Source organism: Amblyraja radiata, chromosome 4, assembly GCF_010909765.2.
Source record: "Amblyraja radiata isolate CabotCenter1 chromosome 4, sAmbRad1.1.pri, whole genome shotgun sequence".
In the NCBI taxonomy this organism is placed as follows: Eukaryota; Metazoa; Chordata; class Chondrichthyes; order Rajiformes; family Rajidae; genus Amblyraja; species Amblyraja radiata.
Window position 1 is genome coordinate 54273097 of NC_045959.1, and position 25207 is coordinate 54298303.

General features: G+C 41.2%; 1 protein-coding gene across 6 annotated transcripts in view; it reads right to left on the reverse strand.

Annotated features, from left to right (window-relative positions):
* The window catches only part of vps13b (vacuolar protein sorting 13 homolog B), an 806769-nt gene that overhangs the window by 309679 nt on the left and 471883 nt on the right, over positions 1-25207 (reverse strand). For all 6 annotated transcript variants that reach the window (XM_033019455.1, XM_033019454.1, XM_033019453.1 and 3 more), the window contains exons 23-24: positions 22101-22335; positions 9023-9243 (exon numbers count right to left, since the gene is read on the reverse strand). In XM_033019455.1, the coding sequence (XP_032875346.1) occupies positions 9023-9243; positions 22101-22335 (456 nt within the window). The remainder of the gene's footprint in view (positions 1-9022; positions 9244-22100; positions 22336-25207) is intronic.

Genomic DNA, 25207 nt, shown 5'->3' on the forward strand with positions numbered 1-25207 from the left:
ACGGCAATACTTTAATGAGCTGTATGCAAACAAAGAATTTCACTGTGTGATTGAACATATGACAATAAGGCACCGTTGACTACATTCATTGTAACACTTCCACTTCTGGGTTTGCTATATTCCTTTATAGAACGACAAATTATCCTCCCCATTTTGCATCATGTGTTATTCAAGATAATTCAGTTGTTTGGTTCACAAACACCCTGTTAGGAAGACTGATGGTGGAGGGCAATATGTTGAAACTGATCAAGGGATATTGCCTTGTCTATCAAAAATTGAGATTCATTTTCAAGCAGATTTTTGAAGGGGAGGTCAAAGTGCTCCACTCCTCTCCTTCAGCTGTTCCTCGATACTCAAACTGTGGTACTGGCTTAAAGCAAATACTCTAAGCTTTTACTGCAACAACATAGTTTATGCTCAGAAGAAAATAAGGCTTTTACCAGAATAATGCATGGAATAGGGGGTATTAGTTACAGGGAGAGGTTGGACAGGCTTGGATTATTTTCTCTGGAATACCAGAGGTTGAGGCGGGACGTGTTAGAAGTATATAAAATTATGAGAGGTGTAGATAGGGTAGAGTCAGAACTTTTTTTCCCAGGATGGAAAAGTCAAACACTTGAAGGCATAGCTTTAAGGTGATAGGGGAAAAGTTTAAGGAGATGCATGGGACAGGTTTTCATACAGAGGGAGGCAAGTGCCTAGAACGTGCTGCCGGGTATGGTGGTTGAGGCAGACACAATAGTTTACTATTGAGAGACTTTTGGATAGATACATGGATATGCCGGGAATAGTGCAAGTCGATAAGTCTTGACATTCTGTTCGGCAGACATTGTGGACTGAAAAGCCTGTTTGTGCACTGCACTGTTCTATCATCTATGCTCTGTTTTTGGAATATGTATCTTCTCTTAATCAATCCATACCTACATAATCAACATAAAACCTTAGTGATTTCATGGAAGTAATCAAAATATCAAATAAAACTGATGAAAGGTGGAAATGCATTGGCTAGTGAGAACATGAAACAAAATATAAACATTTAAATCAGAACTTTAAGGAGTCAAGTTTAAGGTACTACGGCAAAGGTAGTAGAAACTTGGAATTGTTTTGCAAACAATAACTAATGCGAGACAAATTGTTAAATTGAAATCTGAAGTAGATTTTTTAGTTTTCAGTAAAGTACTGAGATCATGAGGAGAAAGTAGGTCACACAAAGGGCATGATGTCACTGAATAATAAAACCGGCCCAGGGAGCTAAATCATCCCTTCCTTTTCCATGCGAGTAGAAATTTGTTTTCTATTACTTGTATCATGATATACTGGAATTTGCACATATGCTCTGTTCTCAAAATTGGCTCCATTTATATAAATAGAACTAGTACATGCAAAGGGTTAGCACATGCGAGTTTAGTTTAGCTTAGAGACACAGAATGGACAAAGGTCCTTCAGCCCACCGCGTCTACACCGACCAGCGATCACCCTGTACACGAGCACTATCCTACACACTCGGGACAGTTTACAAATTTTACTAAAGCCAATTAACCTACAAACCTGTACGTCTTTGGAGTGTGTGAGGAAACTGGAGCACCCGGGTAAATCCCACGCGGTAACGTGGAGAACAAACAAACTCTATACAGACAGCCCGCTTAGTCAGGATCGAACCCGGGTCTCTGGCGCTGTAAGGCATCACCGTGTCAAAGGAAGACCAAATTTTCACACCCGTATCTTTAAGTAATTTTTGGAAACTCATAAAGGATGCATTCAGAATGTATCTTATTTAAAATCAAAAGTAATTAGTTTCAAATTTCTTATTAATGCACCTTTAACAATTTCTCCTGAAATTGAGACAGTATCTAACTGAAGAAAATGGGTTGTAGTTTAGTGCATTCAGCAAGCAATCATAATTGTTGATAAAGTAGAGAGAATTCCTTAACCATTTCAAATAAAACAATGACTAAAAGCACAACATTAAAGAAGTATTCATCACAAACACATACGTTATTAGCATACTGTATTTAACTGCTCTAAAATTAGAGAAAAAGGGAAGCATGGCCTGTATGGTTTATTTAAAACTGATTTTAAGTACAAACACTGTAAAAATAGTAATGATCACAGTAAATCACTGTATACCGTTAATGTTAATCGGTCAATAGCTGGCTTGTTCCTAAGCACCAAATTTGTAAGGCTTTCTCCATAAATATTTCATAATAGTATAAATTACTCTGGTATCACAATCTATGATTTATTTAAACGTTATCTACTCTTATGGACTAAACGGGCAAGACATAAAGCAATAAACAGTGTTGTGTGGTGAATCAGGAAGACCATTATATGGAAGACTATCATTGAGAAAATAGCTATTAACTGATCCAAATTCATTAAGCTACCCAATAAGCCACTCTCCCCTAAATTTTCATTTTTTTAAAGTATGATGCTTTCTTATTTAGCATCAGATATGCTGTGAGAATTTTAATAGCTTGTGGTTTGGCATCGTGGGATGTGTAGGAAAGTTCCATATTTTGGTTGTTCATTAAGCTGTGGGTGCGAAATTAATTTAGCATGAGCAAAACAGAATTTGTTACCTTTCCACAGTCTTTGATGCCTCGCCTTTACTGTGGTGCAATTTCTTACCTAATTATTCCCTTTTTTTCATTAAATCTAGTTCGTTTGGATTGAATATACGAGGATACAAATTAAAAGCAGGAGTCAACCACGCAGCAGTTCAAACCAGCTCTGCCATTAAAAGGATCGAGCTGATATGATTGTAACCTCAACTCCACATTCCTGCCTATCACAATTACTCTATATCCCTTTTCATAATCCACCACTGTCTTAAAAATATTCAACGCCTCCGCTTTCACCCCCATTTAAGGACAGCGGTTTCAAAGACTTACTAAAAGAAACCCTCTGGGAGAAAAAAAAGTAATGTAATTTTTGTCTTACATAGGTGATCCTTAGATTTAAACAGTGACCCCTAGTTCTCAACACTCCCACTGGAGAAAACATCCTTTCCACATTCAGTCTGACAAGGTCATGGGGGAATATTATACATTTCAATCAAATCATCTCTCGTTCTTTTAAACTATTCTGTCCGATTGTTGCTTGTAAAACAACCCACACATTCCAAGTATTCGTCCGGAAGAACTTCCCTGAACTGCTTTTGAGAAATTTTGAGATCTGAAACATCGGTGCTCAAAGAACATTGGAAACATGTTTATTTTAATGCAATGGGCGGAACAATAGCGGAGCGGAAGAGTTGCTGCCTTACAGTGCCAGAGACCCGGGTTTGATTCTGACAATGGGTGCTGCCTAAACGGAGTCTGTACGGACCCCGTGAGATTTTTCTGGGTGCTCCAGTTTCCTCCCACATTCATCAACAGCAGACAGGGGCAGCCTACTAGTGATGGCTTCAGGCCTTAGGAGTTGAGGAAGAAAATAAACTACACTTTAAAAAACTGCAAGGTTTAAGTAAAAATGTAATAAAAAAATAACTGCAGATATTGGTTTATACCAAATGTAGACCCAAAATTCTGGGGTGACTCAGCGGATCAGGCAGCATCTCTGGTGAAAAATGGTCAGGTGATGTTTCGGATCAGGACCCTTCTTCAGGGTTAAGTGAACAAATTTCCCCATAATAACCTAGTTCATTAGAGTAATGCCAAGAAGAGGGTGAGGGTGATGAATATAAATCGGTAAAGACTTCAATGTTCTTTTACAAATTATTTGATGTCTATCTATCTAAATGTCTGATACAGAGAAACCATTCCCGTTGGTGGGATGATCAGGAACCAATGTTCATGGAATGGCAGCTCTAGGAAAAGGACCAAAACTGACTTGTGGAAAATCTTAATGCAAACATAAAAATATGGAAAGTACTGTCAGGTGAAGCCAAGAATATATTTCAATTGTTGTATTCCGAAGGGAATCGAGATAACTACATGAAAGAAAAAATGACAATAGGTTTGCAGGGGGTGGGTCCCAGAGTGGGACTCGCAGGATTTCTTATGCACAGAGCTAGTACTAATTAAATGGGGTGAAAGGCCTCCTTCCTATTCTATGAGATATTTGTGATCAAAGGTAATTTTAGGCATTCCATTCATCCAAAAATTAACAAAGAATAAACAAAACACCTCATAATTCACCTGAAGCATTTTAAATGGAACCCCAAGCTCAGTATAACTGGATAATATTATGAAGCAATACGATAACCCCAAACATTTACTTCCTACTATATGTCATTTTAAACTCGACCATTAGTGAATATTTAGAAATTACAGAACTATTTTTCTTTTCAACCATGCATTTAATTATCCAGGAAATGAGCTCAACACCCAAGGCCATCGTCCAAAATTTGAATTAGTTTGGTGTTGTTCATGAAATGACGGAAAAGTAATAAGTAAGGGAAATTCCTAACATATTCTGCCACTGCCTGAATAATTCCAGATATCTGTGCGATTGCACGTAAATGGTACGTGTTGTGAGGAACATCATTTAACAATTTCATGTTCATAAGTTTTAGGGGCAGATTTAGGCCATTCAGCACATCGTCCACTCCACCACTTAATCATGGCTGATTCATCTTTCCCTTTCAACCCCTTTCTCCTGCCTTCTCCCCATAACCTCTGTCACCCTTACTAATCAAGAATCTCCGCCTTAAAAATATCCATTGACTTGGCCTCCACAGCCTTCTGTGGCATTTTGGAATATGTGATTGAGTAGAGTCATAGAGTTATACAGCATACATGCTCCATCTACATTAGTCCCACATGCCCGCTTTTGGACCTTATCCCTCTAAACCTTTCCTACTCATTCACCTGTCCAAATGTCTATTAAACATTGTTATAGTGCCTGCCTCGACTACCTCCTCTGGCAGTTTGTTCCCCACCAACTTCTGTGTGACCAAAGTTGCCGCTCAGGTTCCTTATAAATTATTTCCTCTCTCACCTTAAACCAATGTCCTCTGGTTCTTGATTCCACTACTATGAGTAAAAGTCTGTGTATTCACCCAATCTATTCCCCTCATGATCTTATATACCGCTATAAGATCATCTCTCAGCATCCTGCCCTCCAGGGAATAAAGTCAAGCCTGCTCAACCTCTCACGCATGCTCAGGCCCTCAAGCTCTGGCATAGCAATCTGTGGTGTGAATTTGTGGAATGGTCTGGAACAGGAGATAAAACTTAGCACAAGCATAATTCAGTTTAAAAAGATGTACAAAAACACTTGTTTAAAAGGATATTGGGATGAGGATAGATGATTGTGATATTTGTTATACTGATTGTATTGGGAAGGGTGATTATAGAGTGATGGGTTGTAAATATGACTAAGATACTGTATAGAATATGCGGGGGTTTTCTTGTCTTTTTCTTTTTTTCTTTTTTGTATGGCTTTGTAAATATTTGATTAGTGTTCAAATGTAAATAATTTGGTGTACATATAGTGGCTGGTGTACATATAGCTGTTAAATTTGTATAAGATAATTACAAGCAGTTGAATAAGGGGTGGGAATTAATAAGCTTTGGCTTCTTCCTGCTCCTTTTCGGACACATATGATTTCATTTATTTATAGATGTTATGACACTTTATAAATATTTTTGTTTTGTTTTTTGTATGCTGTTTCACATTTGCTTTTTATTCTTTTATTCTGTTCGAAATAAATAATAAAATAAAATAAAATAAACCACCTCGTAAATCTTCTCTGCACTCCCTGCCACTGTAACAACATCCTTCCTATAGCAGGATGACCAAAACTGAAATACTCCAAAAGCAGCCTCACATCAGCCCAAATTCTATTCAATACCCAGACTGATGAAGGCCAATCTACTGAAAGGCTTCTTGACCACCCTATTTTTTTTAAGTTGTAGGTGAGCGCCTGAAACATGGTGACTCTTTGTGTACTTTGTGCATTGTTTGCAAAAACAAAGAATGTTACTGTACCTACGCACATGTGACAATAAAGTATCATTGAATCATTTAATCTAATTTTGACGCCATTTTCAAGGAACTATGTACCTGCACTCCGAGATCCTTCTGCTCTACAACACTCCCCAGAGCCCTGCCATTCACTGTGAAGTTCCTGCCCTGGTTTGACTTCCCAAAATGCAACACCTTGCACTTATCTGCATTAAACTCATTTAACTACTCCTCAAATCACTTGCCCAACTGATGAAGACCCTGCTGTAATTTTTGATACAATGCCACCCACTGTTGTGTCATTTGCAAACTTACTGATCATGCTTTCTACAATCTCATTCAAATCATTGATATACACCACAAACACCAATAGCCTAGCACCGATCCCCGACGTACACCACTAATCATAGACCTCCAATCCAAAAAACAACCTTCCACTATCACCCTCTGCTTCCTTTCATGAAGCCAGTTCTCTATCCAGCCTACTAGCCCTCCATGGATTCCATGCGATCTAGCCTTCCAGAGCAGCCTACCATGCAGAACCTTATCAAATGCCTTGCTGAAATCCATACAGACAAAGTCTATGGTTTTGCCCACATCAACCGTTTTTGTTACTTCTTCAAATGAATCAATCATATTCATAAGACACGATCTCCCACCTGCAATTCCATGCTGACTATCCGTAATCAGCCCTGTCTATCCATGTACATATATATATATATTATCCTCTCCGGTAATTTGTCTCGCACAGGTGATAAGCTTACTTAACCAGGCTTTTCCTTGCAGACCTTTGTAAATAGAGACACAACATTAGCCACCCTCCAGATTTCTGGCACCTCACCCATGACTGAACATGATTCATATTTCTCAGCCAGTGTGCCTGCAATTTCTTCTCTAACCTGCCCTCAGATATATCTGATCAGACCGGGAGATTTATCTACCTTCATATGCCCAGGACATTCAGCACCTCCTGGACCGTAATATGGAATGCCCTCAAGACACGGTGTGGCATGGTGGCGCAACGGTAGAGTTGCTGCCTTGCATCATCAGAGACCCAGGTGCAATCCTGACCACGGGTGCTGTCTGTATGAAGTTCGTACGTTCTCCCCGTGATCTGCATGGGTCTTCTCCGGGAAGCTCCAGCTTCCTCCCACACTCCAAAGACATACAGTGGGATAATTGACTTGGTATAAATGTAAATTGTCACTAGTGTGTAGTGTGCGGAGATCGCTGGTCGGCGCGGACTCGGTCGGCCGAAGGGCCTGTTTCCGCACTGTATGTCTCAACTAAACTTAACTAAATATCTCCATTAAAGAATGGAGTAATGTCTAGCCAGCAAACAAAATGCATTAAAAATTGCTTAAGTTCAGCTGGTCCATGAGGATAACTATTACAACTGGATTACTTTATTTTAGATTCAGAACTTTAGAACAACACTAATTAGAGTGGCTAGAGACAACACTTTGCCAATTATTTGGAGCGAAGGGGAGGTGCATAACGGCTTCCGGCCTATTGTGAAACAAATAACAAAATAATTTACTGAGTAAATGGTCTGAATTTAAAGTGGAGGGATCAAAACATGATCAGACTTTAGCAACCTCTCCCAAAATCAACATGGCAATTTCTTCGGGGATAAAAAAAACAGCGCGTAGAAGATAGATGCACATAAATTACGTGTATAAAGTCAATCTCAGTCAATCATAGCATTGTGGTCACCAGGGTCTGGGAACAGCATTCTCGCTACATTCAGCCTAATGAAAATAGTTAGAAAATTGGTATTTAAAGTTGGTATTCTTACCATGTGAAAAAAATTGTAGGGAAATTAATGCCACAAAGTAGTTGCAAAAGTATTGCGCACTTATTCACATATTCCTTGTCATTTGCTCTTCTGCTTCTAATATAGTCCAACTCTCAGAAATGACTTCTAAGGCTGAAAAAGGATAAAGTGCATTGGATGCTAACTCTCATTGAAACAGATTTGCTTCTTTGGTGATTGTCTGTGTTCACCAAGAACATAAAACTCCGTACAGACAGCACCCATAGTCAGGTCTCTGGCGCTATGAGGCAGCGACTATACCGCTGCACCATTGTGCCGGCGGAGTAAAGAAATCTGAAGAAATGCGTATATGAAAACATAAAAACAATTGAATTTAATTACATTACCATTGTATCCAATGGGAAGAGTATGATAATGAGAAGACTGCTCACTTGTACTGTACCGATCTAGCTGATAAATTGAAATCTCCTTTCCAGAGCAATTTACAACAAACAAAATTATTCTGCAATATATTCCACCTAACTAGGATACAGCTTCAAAGAAGATATCAGTAAACATGTTTTTCATGGCAGCAATCAAGATGCTACACCAGAGCCCCCAGAGTTAATTAAAATCAATGTGTAGCGATTTTTTTCCATGATAACAAAATAACAATAAAAGTCAGAACATAGACACAAAGTACTGGAGTGACTCGGTGGGTCAGGCAGCTTCTCTGGAGAAAAAGGATGGATCCCATCCTTTTTTTCCATAGATGCTGCCTGCCCAGGTGATTTACTCCAGCAATTTGTGTCCACCATCAGTATAAACCAGCATCTGCAGTTCCTTGCTACACAACAATAGAAGTCAGGTTTGGAAGATGATTCTACCATTGCATGGAATACATTCGATTAATACGGACTTAAACCCACGTTATTTAAAACTGAAATCTCTTTAATGTTACAGCCACACATCTATAAACATATTGTGTGAAGTTATGATAAACCCTGGAACATGCAGCTCCGGTGGACACTTTCAAAGCTGCTGCACATTAATTCTGCTACATAATACCTTTCAAAATAGCACATCTGTAACTCATTTCACTGCATGAGTTTTAAGATGCACTTTGGACTGAAGTCACTACATTTTTTTTTGGATAAGTCTAAATTGCAAAAAAATGAGAGCACATCAAAGCAGTAAACTAATCTTTCTCCCTGATCTTGGTTACCAAACTCAAAAGAAAGTTAAAATTGTTTAATGGAATAAGGATTCTCCTATAAAGTACAGGACAAATTAACTTAATGTCAGTCATTTCTTATTTTTCCCCACAATAAATCAATTAGCTGCCTCAACACCAACCTGGGGGTTTGAGCATTTCACTTCCAGGGACTCCAGGTCCACGTGCAGGCAGACGACAAAGGAATGCCTGGTCTCAGGGCCGCAGGCTTGCATCTTGTGCGAAGTGACGGCCAGGGTTGAGGTGCAGCCCAAGGGTTCCACCAGGTTACAGGTCTTCAACTGGCCGAGCAGGGTGTACACACTGAACTGGCTGAGACTGATGGTCCAAGGGAAAGCGTCGCCTAGGGAATGACAAGAAACAAAATGTTGATCTTTTATTTCAGATCTAATACCTGCCACGTGTGGCGGCAGGCAGTAGATAGGAATGTTCAGTGAACTTTTGTAACTTTGTCAGCGCCAGAGACGTGGCGATCCTAGTCTACGGCCTCGGTAAGGTCTGCTATATGATTTTACCATGTGGTCATCAATCCATGCAGAATCAACTTTGTACTTCAGGCTCAATAAAAACAAGTAGAATTGATCTCTATCTTTGCAGATCCATGCATAAAGGGAAACGTCAGCCAGAATACTGCAGAATAAAGCAAAATGTCACCTGAATACTGTGACATTACATCACCAGTAGGGTTTTCCTCCCCCAATGAGGTTGAAAAATGAAAGAAGGAATTAGCAGGAATAATTTCATGGCACCCAATTTCTGTCCACTGTTCAGTGAGCATCAAAAAAAGACATATTCACCAACCTATGAAGGAATGTTAAGGCATGGAGTTGAGGTGCAGATCAACCATGATCTAATTTAATTTCAAAGCATGAACAATCTATGCCTGCTCCTAAGTTCTTAGTAAATAAATGGCAATCTTTGAACAATGAATAACTAAGATGCGAAGACTCCAACAGCTAGCTACCGAGCAGATAGGAAAAAAGGTAAAGTGGAGTACAACATTTATCAAGCTTTGGTTCATGCAACAATCTTTAGCAATCACAACCGTACCACAAATTCCAGAGGGTTACATTCAATTGTGTGATTAAAATTGGACATGAGAGCATTCTATTTTTATCTAGCTTCTTTAGCATAACTCAACATTTCTTTGTTCTGGTATTAATTGAAAATGAAATCCACAATTAATTTCCAACAGAGCAAAATAATTAAATTGCAAATTAATTTGGGGAAACAGCAAAAGAACTTGCAATAATCTTGTATGTGTCACAAACTCCCTGCTGGACCCTCTGCAGTTTGCATATCGGGCCAATAGATCCGTGGATGATGCAGTCAACCTGGGCCTGCACTTCATCCTACAGCACCTAGACCGCCAGGGGACCTTTGCGAGGATCCTGTTTGTTGATTTTAGCTCTGCATTCAACACCATTGTGCCAGAGCTACTACACTCCAAACTTTCCGAGTTGACTGTGCTTCAACCTTCAACCCCTCTGTCAGTGGATCACCAACTTCCTGACAGACAGGAAGCAGTATGTGAAGCTGGGGAAAGCACATCTCGGACCCGCAAACACTCAGCATAGGAGCACCGCAAGGCTGCATACGCTCTCCTCTCTCTACACCAACGACTGCACCTCCACAGACACCTCTGTCAAGCTTCTCAAGTTTGCGGAGGACACAATCCTGATTGGACTGATCCAGGATGGGGAGGAATCTGCCTACAGACAGGAAGTGTCAAAGCTGGCGTCCTGGTGCCATAGTAACAACCTAGAGCTTAATGCTCTTAAGACAGTGGAATTGATTGTAGACTTTAGGAGAGCCCCCTCCTCCCCTCAACCCACTCACCATCAACAACACCACAGTCACATCTGTGGAGTCTTTTAAGTTCCTGGGAACCATCATCTCCAAGGACCTTAAGTGGGGGGCTACCATCAACTCCACAGTCAAAAAGGCACAACAGAGGATGTACTTCCTGCGGCAGCTGAGGAAGCACAATCTGCCATAAGCAATGATGGTCCAATTCTACACGGCCATCATAGAGTCTGTTCTCACCTTCTCCATCATGGTCTGGTTTGGCTCAGCCACCAAGCACGACACCTGGAGGCTGCAGCGAATCGTCCAATCAGCAGAGAAGATTATTGGCTGCAACCTTCCCTCTATTGATGAACTGTACACTGCAAGGGCCAGGAAGCGAGTGGGCAAGATCATCTCTGACACCTCTCACCCTGGCCATAAACTCTTTGAATCACTTCCCTCTGGAAGGCGACTCCGGACTGTCAAAGCTGCCACAGCCAGACATAAAAACAGTTTTTATCCACGAGTAGTTGCTCTACTCAACAGCCAAAAATCTCTAAAAAAGCCTCCGTTTGATCTGGTATTTTGTTGGTTCACATGCTTGATCAATGGTGTTTTATCATTAATGTTTTATTATTATTAATGTTTAGTGTTTTCTGAGTCATTCATAACTGTCACTGTATGTCATGTTGTTACTTGTGGGCGGTGCACCAAGGCAAATTCCTTGTATGTGAATACTTGGCCAATAAACTTACTTACTTACTTAAATGGCACTTTAGCATTTAAAGATTTTTTTTGTTATAAATTCAACATTTGTATCACGTCTTCCACATGGCAAGCTCATTACATCTTTTTAAATGTTTTGATTAAACTAAGGGAACATTATTAAACACTTTTAACAGATGTAATTGAACTGATCTTGACCTTAATTTTACATCTTTTTGCATTCTGATTTACTGAGTGAACTGATAACAGTGCCACATTGGTCATAGGCCCCTAAGATTATAAGATTAAATTTAAAATGTGGGAAAAGAATGTGGGGAGGAAAAGAACAGAAAATGAAACAGAAGGAATGAAAAATTAGATGAAAAGAAAAAGTGAAAAGGAAAAAAAAGGTACGATTTTAAATTTGGCATGTTTCAGCACAAAAGAAAAAGGAACAGAGGTAGACCAAAACATTAAGATCTTGGCTGATCCATTCTTGGTTATGACATGATTTGGACTTCCTTGCAGTTCTAACGTCTATCAACCTCCGCCTTGAATATATTGAATAACTCTGCCTCCAAGGTTCTCTAGGGAAGAGAATTCCAGACATCAATGCAGGGTGCACAAGAAGCTGTAGATGCTGGAAACTATTTAGCCTCTCCTGATACAACTGGTAGAGCTGCTCCCTCACAGCGTCTGTGACCCGGGTTCGATCTTGACCTCGGATGCTGTCTGTGTGGAGTTTGCACGTTCATAAGCGATAGGTGCATCAAGTCTGCACAAATCAATCATGGCTGAGTTATCTTTCCCTCTCAACCCCACTCTCCTGCCTTCTCCCCATAACCCCTGGCACCCATACCAATCAAGAATCTATCAATCTCTACCTGAAAAATATCCATATTGGCTTCCACAGCCTTCTGTGGCAATGAATTCCACAGATTCACCACCCTCTGACTCAATAAATTCCTCTTCATCTCGTTCCGAAAGTTACCTCCTTTTATTCTGACGCTTTCGCCTCTGGTCCTAGATTCTCCCTCTAGTAGAAACATCCTCTCCACATTCACTCTATCCAGATATTTCACTGTACGGTAAGCTTCTATGAGGTACCCCCTCATCCTTCTAAACTCCAGCGAGTACTGCACCAGTGCGGTCAAACGCTCATCATATGTTAACCCAATCATTTCTGGGATCATTCTCGTAAACCTCCTCTGGATCCTCTCCAGCGCAAGCACATCCTCCCACAGATATAGGGCCCAGAATTGCTCATGATACTGCAAATGCGGTCTGACCAGCACATTATAAAGCTTATACACGCCTTATAAGGCCACGTTCTCCCTGTGACCCCGTGGGTTTCCTCCGGTTTCCTCCCACACCCCAAAGACATGTGGGTTTGTAGGTTAATTTGCCTCTGTAAATTGCTGCTGGTGAGTTTGGGATTGTGTAGGGATTACAAAAATTAAGGTAACATAGGACTAGTGTGAACGGGTGATCGATGGTCAGCGTGGACTCGGTGGGCCGAAGGGCTTATTTCCGTGCAGTGTATCTAAACTAAACTAAACAAACATCTCATTCCAGGGTTCGATCTTGTGAACCATCATTGCTCTGCTTCTAATGGCACAGCATCTCTTCCTTAGTTAGGGAGAACAGACTTAAGGGCCTGTCCCACTGTACGAGGTAATTCAAGAGTTCTCCCGAGTTTCCCCTGATTCAAACTCGGAGAATTGCGGTAATAGCCGTTCATAGGTACTCGGGGCTCTCGTGGACATTTTTACAGTGCTGAAAAAACTTCACGAGTTTCCGGAGTACCTGCCGTTAGCATTACGAGCCGCTACGAGACATCCACGAGCTCCAACGTAGCCGCTACGTACATTCCACTTACCATGAGTTTGATTTTCTTTTAACTCGGGAAAGTTCTTGAATTACCTTATACAGTGGGACAGGCCTTTTACACATAATATTCCATATACGGTCTCACTAGGACTCAACAACGTTTTGGTAATGCCCTTGCACTCAAATCCTCTTGCAATGAAAGGCACCAAGTGATCTACTTTCGAATTACTCACATGTTTCCTTTCATTGATTTACATGCAGGTAGAGCCAGATGCCTCCTAACACCTTTCAGACTTTCACCATTTAAAAATTAGCATTTCTATGTTTCCTACCAAATGAATGGTCTAACATTTCCATGTCTCTTGCCCAGAATAGGGAAATCGAGAATCAAAGGACATAGGTTTAAGCTAAGAGGAGAAAGATTTAATAGGGGTAACTTTCTTTACACAAAGTGTGGTCGGTGTATGGAACGAGCTGCCGGAGGTGGTGTTGGAGGCAGGTACTATCGCAATGTTAAGAAACATTTGGATGGATACGTGGATAGGACAGGTTTAGAGGGATATGGGCCAAACACAGGCAGATGGGACTAATGTGGATGGAACATGCTGGTCAGTGTGTGCAAGTTGGACCAAAATGCCTGTTTTCACGATGCATGACTCTGGCTCTGCGGGATTCAATATCCTAAAAAAGAAAGCCTGATGTTACTAAAGTTTGGAGGCACCAGGAACATTTAAACAAATACATGGATAGGAGAGGTTTAGAGGGATAAGGGCCAAATGCAAGCAGGTGGGACTAGTGTAGATGGGACATGTGTGGGCGACTTGGACCGAAGAGCCCGTTTCCATGCTGAGACTCCAGGACTCCCTGCGACTCTATGACATTTTATAGAGATGTCCTTGCCATTATCAAGTCAAGTCAAGTCAAGTCAGGTTTATTCGTCACATACGCATACGAGATGTGCAGTGAAATGAAAAGTGGCAATGCTCGCGGATTGTGCAAACAAACTACAAAACAGAATGGAACAGAATCACATATTCACATATTACATATTTGTTGGAGAAAAAAAAGAAAAAAACAACAATTTTAAAAAGACACCACACAACAGTAGAATGGTACAGTAATGTTAGTCCCTGGTGAGATAGGAGTTTGCAGTCCTAATGGCCTCTGGGAAGAAACTCCTTCTCATCCTCTCCGTTTTCACAGCATGGCATCGGAGGCGTTTGCCTGACCGTAGCAGCAGGAACTGTCCGCTGCTGGGGTGGAAGGGGTCTCCCATGATCTTATTGGCTCTGGAGTTGCACCTTCTGATGTATAGTTCCTGCAGTTGGGCGAGTGTAGTTCCCATAGTGCGTTCGGCCAAACGCACTACTCTCTGCAGAGCCTTCTTGTCCTGGGCAGAGCAGTTCACAAATTATCTTTCTAAAGGTGTTCCAACATTAGAATCCTCATTGATCTAAAACATTTGTAAACCAGCATTCAGTTCTTCGTTTCTTCATTGATCAAGCCTGGTGATCGAATGTTATGCTGCACATGGCTTTAAAGGTAGTATACCGTTATGTTCACAGCCTTAATTTTCCACTGTGAACTTAATGGGCAATTAATATTGTGTGCCTTAGGGCAAAGTAGCATCAATGCAAAATAAGAATGGAGCAGCATAAATTAACCTGCAAATGGTGTGGATTTATAACACAGTACATTTATTTTAATTGCTCTAATTTGCGGATGGATTTGCACATTAATAGCAGCATGCATTGTTAACCTGTTTACAAGATGTCCGTTCTGTTGGAATGTGCGTTAATGCTTAATCAAGCTCTCTACAGTGTCCTACTACAAAACCTATTGCCCCCTCAAGCAAGGCATATTTTTTTCTTGTACAAACCGCCCAGTACTGGAGTAACACTGTAGGTCAGACAGCATCTGTGGATGGTTTGTGTAGGAAGGAACTGTTGATGCTGGTTTATACCGAAGATAGACACAGAGTGCTGGAGTAACTCAGCGGGTCAGGCAGCATCTCTGGAGAAAAAGGATGGGTGACGTTTCGGGTCGGAACCCTCCTTCCAACCGTGGATGCAAAATTAAGGGCAGGACCCTTCTCAAGACTGATTGAAGCTGGGGAGGGGGGGTGGGGGGGGGGGGTGGAGAGCTGGAATAGAGGTATGGGTGGGATTGTTGTATTTAATACCATGTTCCACAGAAATAATTGGTGAAAGTATTTCCCAAAGCTCGAGCATCTCTGAAGAACATTGATATGCGATGCTTTGGGCCGGGACCCTTCTTTGCACTGTTTGTAGAAGGGGGGAGAAAGCTGGAAGTGGAATGGGTGGCGGGACAAACCCTGGCAAGTGATAGGTGGATACAGGTGGGGTTGATTTACAGATGGATGGGCAAAGGACAGAGACGGAAAGAAGACAAAAGACTATGAGGTAAGGAGGGCAGAGGTTCAAAACGTAAAGGCAGAGGAAGGAACATTAGTGGAAGGGGATGGGGGAGGAAAAAGGGGGAAAGATAGTAGGAGAAATGGATGAGCATTCAGGGGGACCATCGGGAAGAGGGGGTAAAAGGGAGGGGGATGTTGTTGGTTCATGACCTGAAATTGGAGAATACAATGATCATACCATTGGGTGGAAAGCTCACTTGCCTGGCTTTATCCAGCTCTCACTTCTCTTCTAGCTTTCTCCATCACCACCCCCCCCCCCCCCCTCCTCCCCCATCTCTCACTACAATCGGTCTGAAGAAGTGTCGCAATCCAAAATATTGCCTATCCATGTTTCCCAGAGATACCGCCTGCCCGGTTGAGTTACTCCAGCACTTTGTGTCTTTCTTTGGTGAACCAGAATCTGCAGTTCCTTATGGGTTAACCTATTCTTCAGTTTGGCTATGGCATCAAATTGAAAACAAGAAAACCAAGTAAAAGATGGAGTACTAATATACTCAATTTGTTCCAATAATGAGAAGGATGTTTACTTGTCACATGTAAGTAATGAGAATGTTCCTTCTGAACCTCAGAATTTGAGCTTTCACTTGTCCCCATAGAGTAGGCAGTTGGTACAAACCCAATGTAAGCCTCTTTTCCTACAAAGAAAACTTCCTAACATTGTAAAAGCAGTCTGCGTGCAAGAAAGTTGTCGTTCACTCCTCCTCAGAGTAACATCACTATCTTGGATGGACCCATGCTACATTATGTTTGGAGAATCATAAAATGACACAGCATAAAAGGAGGCCATTTGGCCCTCTGAATGTGCGTTTGGTAGTTCGATCTATCACTCTATTCTATACTCTAGCCCCGCATTTATTGTTTTCCTTTGCAAGTACAGCTCCATTTGTTTGAAAGTTACAACTGAACTTGGTACTACCTTCCTTTCAGACCACACATTTCTATTCATAAATTGCTGAGCAAAGAAATGTTTCCTCATTTCCCCTCAGGTCATGTTCATGTGATAAAGCAAAATTAGACCATTTGGCCCATCAAGACTATTCTGCCATTCGATCTGGCTGATCAATCTTTCCCTCTCAACCCCATTCTCCTGCCTCTCCATAACCCCTGACACCCATACTCATCAAGAATCTATCAATCTCTGCCTTAAAATATCCATTGACTCCACAGCCTTCTGTGGCAATGAATTCCATATGCGGGCACATGATCAACTCACTTTCTCATTGGCATTTATCAATCTTTATCAATCAGTATGAATTGGCAACAATGCTTCCTCCTGGCTGACATTTGCACGGGGGAATCTAAAGACTGCTCATTCCCCTGCTCTGCTCACTCTATACCAATGGTTCAATGGTTCAATTGTGCTTTGCGATCACATGTGCAAATGCACAGTGAAAATCGTTTCTTACATACAGCTCAGTAAAGCATAACGATAATCCCTGATTAGCAAAGTGCACAGAAATGGTCCTCTGAGACCGTATTCGAGAGGTGCCAGGTTTTGATGCCATTTTCAAAGTACAGTTCGTGCCCTAGGTCTTATGAGCAGCGCCCGGTCCAGGCAAGCCCCAGGCTGCTGCAGGGCCTCCAGCCATTGCGTTGCTTGGACCAGCACACCAACATCCCTCTCCTTGCACTGGGCCGCCTCCTGCAGCTGACCTTAAGGGCGCAGAAGACAAGAGCCCGGTTCACACTCCTATCAGCCTTGCTTCTCGCGTCACCTATCGCCGGCTCTCTCCTCTCCGGCATCCGGTCTTCAGGGGACGAGCAGGAGAGACTTCCCTGCACAGGCCGCCCCCTACCGGGTCTTCTGCATATATTTGGTTTTATAATTCAAGTCAAGTCAAGTTTATTCGTCACATACACATACGAGATGTGCAGTGAAATTAAAATAATTCTTATATATTTTGAAGTTGATGAGCAAAGCCATAAATTAATTTGTTCTCAAAAAAAGACACAAAGTGCTGGAGTAACTCAGTGTGGGTCAGGCAACATCTCTGGAGAACATGGATAAATGACCTTCTGGGTCAGGACTCTTGGTCTGAAAGACCGGACCCAAAAGGTCACCAATCCATGTTTTCTAGAGATGCTGCATGAGTTACTCCTGAATAACCCACTGAGTTACTCAAGCACTTCTTTTAACAAATCATATTGATATTGTTACATGTTAAAAATTTATGTAACACAAAATGTTGCAATGGGACCCTATCAAGAAAGCTCCAATATCTAACCTGTATTCTGACATCAGTCTTCAACTATTTTCATTACTACATCTCATTGTCAAAAGAGCAAAATAGATCATCACTAAACCAACTATTAACTTCTACCAACACCACACATTTTAGTTTAGTTTAGATACAGCATAGAAACAGGCACTTCGGCCCACCGACTCCACGCCGACCAGCGATCACCTGTACACTAACACTATCCTACACACTAAGAACAATTTACAATTTTTACTGAAGGCAATCAACCTACTATAGGAAGGAATTACAAAAACTGGTGGACCTACAATCCTGGATGTCATTGGAGTGTGAGAGGAAACTGGAGCACCCGAAGAAAACCTACTCAATCACTGGGAGAACATACAAACTCTGTACAGACATCACCCAGAGTCAGAATCAAACCCGGGTCTCTGGTGCTGTAAGGCAGCAACTCAACTGCTGTGCCACCGTACTGCCCAAAATAAAATCAAAATAAAATTTTCCAACACCAAGAACAGTTTTCAGAGATATCTATCTGGATATGTTTTTCATGCAATCATTTTTCCAAAAATCTAAGTGAAAGCAACTACCGTGCAGTTAAAAAGAAGCTTATTCTTGCCCCAAATCAAAAATGTTTTTCTAGCTTTTAGTCTTTGTTAATATAAACTGCTTTGTTTTCTGCCTGTGTTCTCTTTATAAAATTAATTCTGGATTTTGTTCAATGCCTACAAAGCACACTTCCAAAAATAATATTTGAAATTCACTTGTACAGCACTCCTCCTGCTTATCTCTGCTTCACTAAATGGAATGGAGACTTTACATCCATAAAGCTAATCTCATCCACAGCTTCAATCTACTCTAACTCAAACAAGCAATCAGGTTGCAGCCTATTTAAAACATTCTCAGACAGAAAGCTAAACAACTTACTTGCTTTTAAACTGTTGGTAAGGCATAGTAAAGATGTTTAACTGCAGATTTATAGTTAGCTGTTAATACATCACTAAGGTCAGTAAATTCTAAAAATACGGTGAACAATCTGTAGCAATACCTGTTTTTTTAAATGCAAACAAAAGGGATCCTTCACTGTCCGAGATCACTTTTAAATGATTGCAGATTAGCAATCAAATAATAGATAAAATTTCAATCACTACTTTCAAAGAAAATGTTTTAGCTTGCATCATAAATGACAAACAGTGACAAGCAAAATTACAAAGTCAATTAAGTTCATTTAATCACTTGCCACATTTCACATTTATACTGCTGAAATGCAGAACCATTAAATAAAACCGCATTTATGTACAGGAAATATGACTTCTTATTGCAGGCAACATACAGCGTGTAACACAAAAGTACATGAAGTGTTAGTGATTGCACTGGGGTAATTTGACAAACATAGAACCATTCTTTAGTTTAGGTCTTGATTAACCACAAATGACAGATAAGTTGCTGCTTTTGACATTATGAATTTTGCACAATGTGAACATATTATTCCATGTCACAGAAATCTGATTTAATCTGCAAGTCCCATGGATTTTTACATTTTAAACCATGCTCCGTGGCACTTCACAGTTCCGATCAAAATACTCCATTGAGCAATAAGAAATAGAAGGAGCTTCCATTTTTCATGGACACATTTTAAATTAAAGGGCCTATTACCACATCTTTTATAATCCATATGTTCTAGGAGTAGAATTAGGACATTCGGCACATCAAGTTGTCTCTGCCATTCAATCATGGCTGATCTATCTTTCCCTCTCAACCCCATTCTCCTGCCTTCTCCCCATAACCCCTGACACACTTATCAATGAAGAATCTGTCAATCTCTGCCTTAAAAATATCGATTGATGGCCTGCACAGCCATCTGTGGCAATGAATCCCACAGATTCACCACCCTCTGACAAAATACATTATTCCTCATCTCCTGTCTAAAGGTACATCCTTTGATTCTGAGATTATGGACCCTGGTCCTAGACTCTCCCACTAGTGGAAACATCCTCTCCACATTCACTCTATACAGGACTTTCACTATTTGATAAGTTTCAACGAGGTCCCCACACAAGCTTCTAAACTGTACTTTATAGTCATATTTGGATATACATGAGAAATTGGAATTACAGTGATGGCAGACAATTAAAATTCATGGCAATAACATTAGTTACTACCCTTGCATTTGAATCTGAACATTTGAAAAAAAGATTAAAATGGACAATCGAGGTTGAAATTTAAAGTCATCAGCAGGCAACTGTGAAGACAATGGCCTACCTAATTAAACTTACTTTCCCCCCCAGCGGCTCTGTAGAAAATAGTTGGCAACATCCTCCGCTCGGTGCAGCTTGTATCTAACTTCCTTGCCTGGGCTTTGCGAGGCAAAAGACAGATTCAAGCTTGAGGTTGGATGATTCTGGACTCACCCGTCACTTTACATTGGGTACAGTTGTGGAGTGTAAATGGACTAAGTTGAGGAGCTGGAATGGACTTGGATACTTGACCCAGACCCGGTACTTGTTGGATCCCATCAGGTTTGGACCAGGCCAAGTGCATAATCTAACAAAATATTCTCAATCGGTTGGAATCAGCCCAACACCCCATCCATAGAGTCATAATAGACACTAAATGCTGGAGTAACTCAGCAAGACAGGTGCAGCATCTCTGGAGAGACGGAATGAGTGACGTTCATGCCGACCAATGCACCCATCCAAGTGTCTTTTAAATACTGTTATGGCATCTGCCTCAGCTATCTCCTCTGGCAATAGACACAAAATGCTGGAGTAACTCAGAGGGTCAGGCAGCATCTCTGGACAAAAGGAATTGGTGATGTTTCTGGTCGAGACACTTCCTCAGACAGAGACAGGGGAGAAGGAAACAAGAAGTATGAAAAGATACAGAACAAATCAAAGTCAGCACCATACTTTTCCTGCACCTTCTTTACCTTTCTATTCCATTCTGTACATTTTCATACTTCTAGATTCCCTATCACCTAACTCTAAATCTGAGGGAGAGTTTCGACCCAAAATATCAACTTTACAGTCGCCGCCAGTCCGCTGAAAAATCTACTGTCTATTCCATCTATGCCTCAATTTTATATATGGTGCAAACCCATTCTTTTTAAGAGGATGGCAGGAATTGGCTGAAGAAAATTACTTCAAACATGATCTTAAAAAGAGTTTTAAAAAAATGATATTAACTTAAGTTGCCTTATCTATTTCAATCGTTTTTAAATGCATCTGAGAGCAACCAGATATCAAAAGTTAATCAGGGCAATTCTGATGTGTGACTTCTGTATTCATCACCTAAAATCGGTACTGTTACTCCTGGCGGGCCGCCTGACAGACTGTCACCTCCCAGCGGGCCACTGCTCACTGCTGCGGCAACAAAACCAAGCCCAGAGAATGGCAGTGGAAAGCAGGGCAGGGCCTCGACACGGACAGAGCTGCTGGTGGCCCCACAGCATCCTGTGGCTTGGCCCAGCGGCATGGCGAGCTGTGGCTGCATCCCAACCGCAAGCCCCATCTCGCTTGGAGAGGGAAGGCCGCCGAGCCTTGGACCTGCTCGCCCCGTGGATCGGGAATCGGAGAGGGGGTGGAACGAGAAGGTGACGGTGGTGGACAATGTACAAAATGCCTGGTGAGAGGAACTGGCGGGTCTTACCTTCCGCGCCTTCCCTTCGAGTTCTGTACTGTTCAATGTTCTTGCACTGTTTTCCTCTCATTCATCTCCCTAAATTTACATCTCCTGCAGACAGATCACCTGCAACTAACAAACCTTCTCTGATTTCCTTATGACATTGAATTCCCTCTCTGCTCTGAAGCAGTCCCATCCCCCAACTTATTCCTTTCCTAAACTCTTCCAGCCAACAACAACACCATCTGTATCAACCTTTCATGTGCATTCTCCTTGCTCTCTCCACCTCTGCAGCATAAAACAACTTTGTTTTCTAACATTTCCAGGTTCTGATGAAAATCCATTGATGAGACTCGGGTTCGATTTTGACTACGAGTGCTGTCTGTGTGGAGTTTGTACGTTCTCCCTGTGACCTTGTGGGTTTTCTCAGGGTGCTCAGGTTTACTTCCACACTCCAAAGATGTACTGCTTTGTAGGTTAATTGGCTTCAGTAAAAATTGTAAATTGTCCCTGTGTACAAGATTGCCTGTGCACAAGATGATCGCTGGTCGGCTGAAAGGCCTGTTTCTGTGCTGTGCCTCTAAAGCCAAAAGTCTAAAAGGATTTGGGCTAAGAGCTTACCTTCTTCAAGAATAGGCTTTGAAATCACAAAAGGAATCTCCTGTAGAGGTTCCATGTATTTGTGGCCTGCACTGATCACTTTGATCTGAGGTAGGCAGATGACCAAAGTTCCAGGCATGTTCTCTTCCGTATGGTACCAATTCCTCACTGTGCCAGGTATGTCACCAGCCACGATCGTACTTGGTGAGGGCAGGCTCTCAATTGGAAAGAACATGCAACAGGACTGAATCTCCAGCTGAAAGACACAAATTTAATGTGTTGAAATAAATCAATTACGTACAAAGTGTATAAACCACAGCATTGTACCAACAATCCACACTAGTTTCTATCAGTGAATAAAGAATTCTTCTACTACACCATTGTTTCAGAATGTATTTAAGTTTATTCAAAATGCCAAACTCATCTGATAAATAAATCAGCATATCTAAAACCGAGTTAGGCTTAATCTGCAGAAGAAAGAGCAAGTATAAATATTTCTGTACAAATATTTAAGATTGTTAATCACATAAATGATTGGTTCAAAGGCAGATACTTTCTTTGAAAGGAAAAGAAAACCTTGCATATGTATTTTAACACTGTGATGTTACTGAGAAATACCTTTGAAGTGTTTCACAGACAACAACATATCAGTTCATGAGCAAAAAAAACTGCTGGCAGGGCAGACAGCATCCGGGGAAGGATATGGACAGACAAGAATATGGACAGGAGGGTGGCACAGTGGTAGAGTTGCTGCCTTACAGTGCCAGAGACCCGGGTTCGATCTTGACCACAAATGCCGTCTGCACTGAGTTTCTAAGTTCTCCCCGCGACTGTGTGAGTTTTCTCCCTCCAACTTCCTTCCTAACTAGTTTTCATTTTTCAATTAGTTGGACTGAGTGCCTCGCTTGTCAACAGTTAATATATAATTTTATATCTCTATATTACTAAAAATTTTAGTATTTTCGCCAAAACACTACGCGGTAGCACTGAGATATTTGCAGAATCTTACTCATATTTTCCCCGTCCTCACGATAATCAGGTTCCATTCAGATTTGATGCTATATTTCACGTTATTGATATTTAAAGTTCTTAAAAAAACAACTGAAAAAAATAACTGCCTTTGACAGGGAGACTCTTCCAGCAGCTTCCAGTGATGATGTCACAATGCTATCTCACAGTAGTCCAATTACAATGGGATCTAATTTACACAAACTGCCATGAAGGTTCTGAAAACTGAAAATTACATCACAATGGGTTCTCTGTTGTCAGGAAAGGGTCGTAGTGGGGAAGATATAAGTTTTAAAGTGACATTTAAAAGTTGGATTTCTTCAAATCTGCACTGGCAGTTAGGCAGTTAGGCAGCTATGACGTCACCGTACCGGCTACAATGTTTCTATCCCAGAACACTGAGTCCTTCATAGCAAATGTCCTTCACGGAAAGAATCTGCCAGCCTAACCCAGCACAGCAAAGTTTAATGATTAGATTTGGATAACAAAAGATGGCCTTGTCAGTGGCACCAACATCACATTAAATCTTAGTGCAATTGCTTTTTTTTTTTAAGTTTAAAATGACCTGCACAGTTGGGGGCTATGGGTGAGTGGTGGAATATTGCATTGGAGGAACGGGTTGCATTGGGAGAACGGATGAGTGGTGGAATCTTACATTGGGGAACGGGTTGCCTTGGGGGACCAGGCCTCCCTTGGGGGCTATAGGTGAGTGGTGGATCATTGCGTTGGGGGAATGGGTTACCTTGGGTTAACAGGTGAGTGGTAGAAATGAATTGCATTGGGGGAATGGGTGAGTGGTGGATTATTGTGTTGGGGGACGGGGCCCAATGGGTCCCACTTGGTCTATTTAATCATATTTTTAAGTAACATAGAAGAAAGCTATACATTCCACAGAATTAATACTGTCCGTCTGTGCAATCCCATCCCTCACTTATTTTCCTGTCATTTATTCTCTCACTTGACCATCAAACCCAACCAAACCTCTTACTTTAGATTAGCTTAGAGATACAGCGTGTAAACGTGAGACCCAGGTTCGATTCTGACTACGAATGCAGTATGTACGAAGTTTGTATTTCGAACTGTGACAGCGTAGGTTTTCTCCATGGGGTCTGGTTTCCTCCCACACTTCAAAGGCATGCAGGTATGTAGGTTCATTTGTTTCAGTAAAATTGTAAATTGTCCCCAGTGTGTAAGATAGTGTTCGTGTACGGGGTGATGTACATAACAATTTAAATGTTGCTGACCTTTTATTTGAGGGTCTTGGAAATATTTATGTCCCAGAGTTGGGGGCCAAATTGTGCCGTTATTCGCAATCTGAGAGAGGTTTTTTTTCACCATTTCTTCTGGCACCACCATTGTATCATCAAACGTCTAGACTTCCTCTTTCAAACGCTTGAATAGTTAAATGTTAAGGTGCTCTGCAGGACAAGTAGTAACTCCATGTCGTTTATAGAAGCACTAAGCCACACAAGCTGCACGTCCCAGAATCCATGAGGAAAGTAGGTAGCCTTAAGTGAAGTTCGACTGCCTTCCATAAAAATTACTTTTATGGTTTCCATTAGGTGGGTCCCGTAAAATGGTAACATTACACAATTTTGAAGAGGATGAAAACAAGCTGATGTTTTATTGTAATACATTGCAGCTGGAGGGGCAACAAGCAGATCTGAAATACCCTTTCCATAAATATGGTATAGGAAACTTGTTCTAACTGCGGAATGATTTTTTGAATCATTACGACATGGCTTGTTCATTCTGGAAAAAATTGTTATTAATCAATGATGTGATAGTGGATGCATTATTAGCTATAAATTGTTTGTGCAGTAAATGTGTTGACAAGTGAAGCATTACACAGATTTAAAGCTGCAAACTATTAACATGTGCTCACCAGTGTGATGAGCTGTTCTGACCTTTAGCACCAGATTTTTGGTTTGAAAAAGACACTGGTGAGGCACATTCTGAGCAAACACAGCGCATCAGTACAGTAACTCGCATCACTGCCACAAATTTTCAGAAATTTAAACATCTGTAACATTACAAGAGAGTTTTAAATCCAAAATAAACAATCTTGGAACAATAAACCGCTGATCAAAGGCATAATGAAGCTTGGCATGTGCCTCAAA